At 35.3% G+C, this 2,696-nt stretch overlaps 1 protein-coding gene across 1 annotated transcript in view; it reads left to right on the top strand.

The window, feature by feature from the left end:
• The first annotated feature begins 653 nt into the window (after window positions 1-653).
• Window positions 654-2,696, top strand: part of LOC125502446 (ankyrin-1-like) — a 4,862-nt gene continuing 2,819 nt past the window's right edge. Inside the window, exon 1 of the mRNA XM_048660546.1 lies at window positions 654-924. Coding sequence (XP_048516503.1) covers window positions 654-924 — 271 coding nt within the window. The remainder of the gene's footprint in view (window positions 925-2,696) is intronic.

The raw sequence follows: 2,696 nt of genomic DNA, 5'->3' as shown, positions 1-2,696 counted from the left end.
TCAAGTTTTTGTTCGCCATGACTGTAAATGGAGAATACGTTTTACGAGAATACGGTTTCATGTTACACGTTTGGAACACTGTTATTTTAGCGGTTACGTTAAATACCGACCATCCTTTTAATYGGTTCTGTGCTGATGCGAACCACTTTTTCAGGTTTATGAGACGGTTCCAAAAACAACCTTTAAATCGGCAAACGGCTGCAGCTGGTGCGAAGTGCGCAAAACTGTTTCTGTTTTATGAGACGGTTCCCAAAAAACCGGTTACATCGACTAGCTGTAACTACGGTTTTAGGTTACACGTTTGGAACACTGTTATTTTAGCGGTTAGGTTAAATACCGACCATCCTTTTAATCGGTTCCCTGCTGACGCGAACCACYTTTTCAGGTTTATGAAACSGTTCCAAAAACAACCTTTAAATCGGCAAACGGCTGCAGCTGGTGCRAAGTGCGCAAAACTGTTTCTGTTTTATGAGACGGTTCCCAAAAAAACCGGTTACATCGACTAGCTGYAACTACGGTTTTRSGTTACACGTTTGGAACACTGTTATTTTAGCGGTTACGTTAAATACCGACCATCCCTATTCTGTACCTAAGCGCAGAACACCTCAAATTTTCCCAATGAAAATTGCAGATATTCGGAACACGTTCACGGTATGACTGCTCTTCATGTGGCTTCATTCAGCGGCTGTGTCTTCAGCGCAAAGTTCCTGATTTTGGTGGATCGCAGCACCCTTAATCTGATCAATCAGTACTACAGCCCTTTGCACTGTGCAGTCTTGGCAAAAAATCCGGATACCGCAAGGCTTTTGTTGGATAATGGAGCCAGGATCAACTCCATGACAAACGGGCCTGGATATGAAACTGCGTTATCCATTGCTGTTAAGGTCAACAGTGTTGACTGTGTCAAGTTGCTAGTTGCACGAGGTAAGTTTTCTTTAAAATTGAAGGAAAAGAGGTGATAATTTCAAATGATTTACGATACAAAACTGGATTGAAACATGTAGGAGAACGCATAACTTTAAATTAAAAAAATATGCCTAATAAATACGGTAAAACTGTTTATAATACATTTTCAAAATGACGGCCATTTTCTATCCAAGCAGTTCAGAATTCGTACATTTACAGAGTGGCTTGTAGGCCTGGGTAAGTGAATTTTGAGGAGTTGGCGCAGTGGCACAAATGGATTGCTGCGTTAACCCAATTCACCGGCGCACTTTTGAAGTTTCTTCAAAATTTCAGGATTTCCTAGTTTTAGCAAAGTTACTCTTTCTTCTAAGTGCTCAATTGTCAAAASTTTCACTAAAAATACTGAAAAAATATCTAACTTAWTCTAAATTTTATTAGAACACAACATTAGTAAAAAATGTTGAAATCCCTTTCCAGCTTCSAATTTGGGACAAAAATAAAAACAGAATAAGGGAAAATGTATAATAAATCATTTGGAAAACCCCCACCGTTCACTTTAGGGTCAATATTTCTTCAAAACTTTCTCTAAACAGAAAAACGCTTTTTTCTAACGCTTTACTGTAAACTACTGGCAAACTGAGAGTCTTTTATAAAACTCGTCACCCCGATCCCTATGAAGACTGTAGAGTTTGTTAAAAAACTGTGTTTTCTTAAGTTTTAACTGCATTTCTTAATTGCTTTACTTTTTAGTCAAAAACACTCTATTTTGTAGAGTTTTACTTGAAAATACTGACAATCTGGGGGTCCGTTACGCGACGAATCCAACCTAATAAATAAATAAATTTATACCTTTGTAGGAATTTGACAAAAACTTGTTTCAGCGTTGCATTCGAGACAAAAACGAAAACAAATTTATAAATTTATTTATCCATTTATTTATGAAGCTCAAAAAACTCATTATTTTCTGATGCGTTTTTCATTCATTTTATTTTTTGATGACAATCATGCATCATTTTCAGCTAAAAATGACAAATTTAATTTCGTTAGAAAATTTGCCTCATTCATCGTTTTGCAGAGAATTTTAGGAAACCCTTTTCGAAAATTATTTGCGAAAGTTATTTAGAAAATTCGCCACCCTCATTGCTATGCAGATTTTAAAAGTTTCTTTAAAATTTCAGGTTCTATCCAGGTTTAGCAAAGTTTTTCCTAATCAATTCTTTATACGCAAAAACCGAGTTTTTTCTGCAAAAACATTAAGAGATCGATTTTACAAGAAAAGCCGTCGTCCTTATAGCTTGATCTTTATCTTCTTTTTGGTATCTTTCTCGAATACCCGTTTTACCTCTCTAAATTTGGGACAGAATCGAAACAAAGTTATCTTTCTTTTTTTTCGAAAAAGTTAAAGTTTGCCCAAAAAACGATCAGAACAAAAGCCTATAATAAACTATTTGGAAAACTGTTCAATTGTCTCAAAATTCACTTAAAAATACTGCCAATTTTAAGGTATTTTCCGCAAATATATTATATATAAATTACTCGTCTCCTTCGGCGTTTTGTAAAAATAGTAATTTTGCGTGAGAATTCGCCTCATTCATCCGTTTGCATGGAATTTTAGAAACCCCTTTTCAGTTTCGAATTTGGCACGAAAACCGAACAATTTTTGTTAGCTTTTTACCGAAATAAATTAAGATTGTTTTGAAAAAACAAACAGAGCAAAAGTGTACAAAAAATTATTTGAAAAGTTCGCCTCCCAAGCGTTAGCAAGTTATTAGCAAAGTTATTAGCAAAGT

The sequence above is a fragment of the Dendroctonus ponderosae genome, unplaced genomic scaffold, assembly GCF_020466585.1.
Source record: "Dendroctonus ponderosae isolate FM_Combo_2020 unplaced genomic scaffold, Dpon_F_20191213v2 Dpon_F_20191213_1, whole genome shotgun sequence".
Taxonomy (NCBI): Eukaryota; Metazoa; Arthropoda; class Insecta; order Coleoptera; family Curculionidae; genus Dendroctonus; species Dendroctonus ponderosae.
Note: the sequence above shows the minus strand (reverse complement) of the source record. Positions and strands in the feature narration are given on the sequence as shown.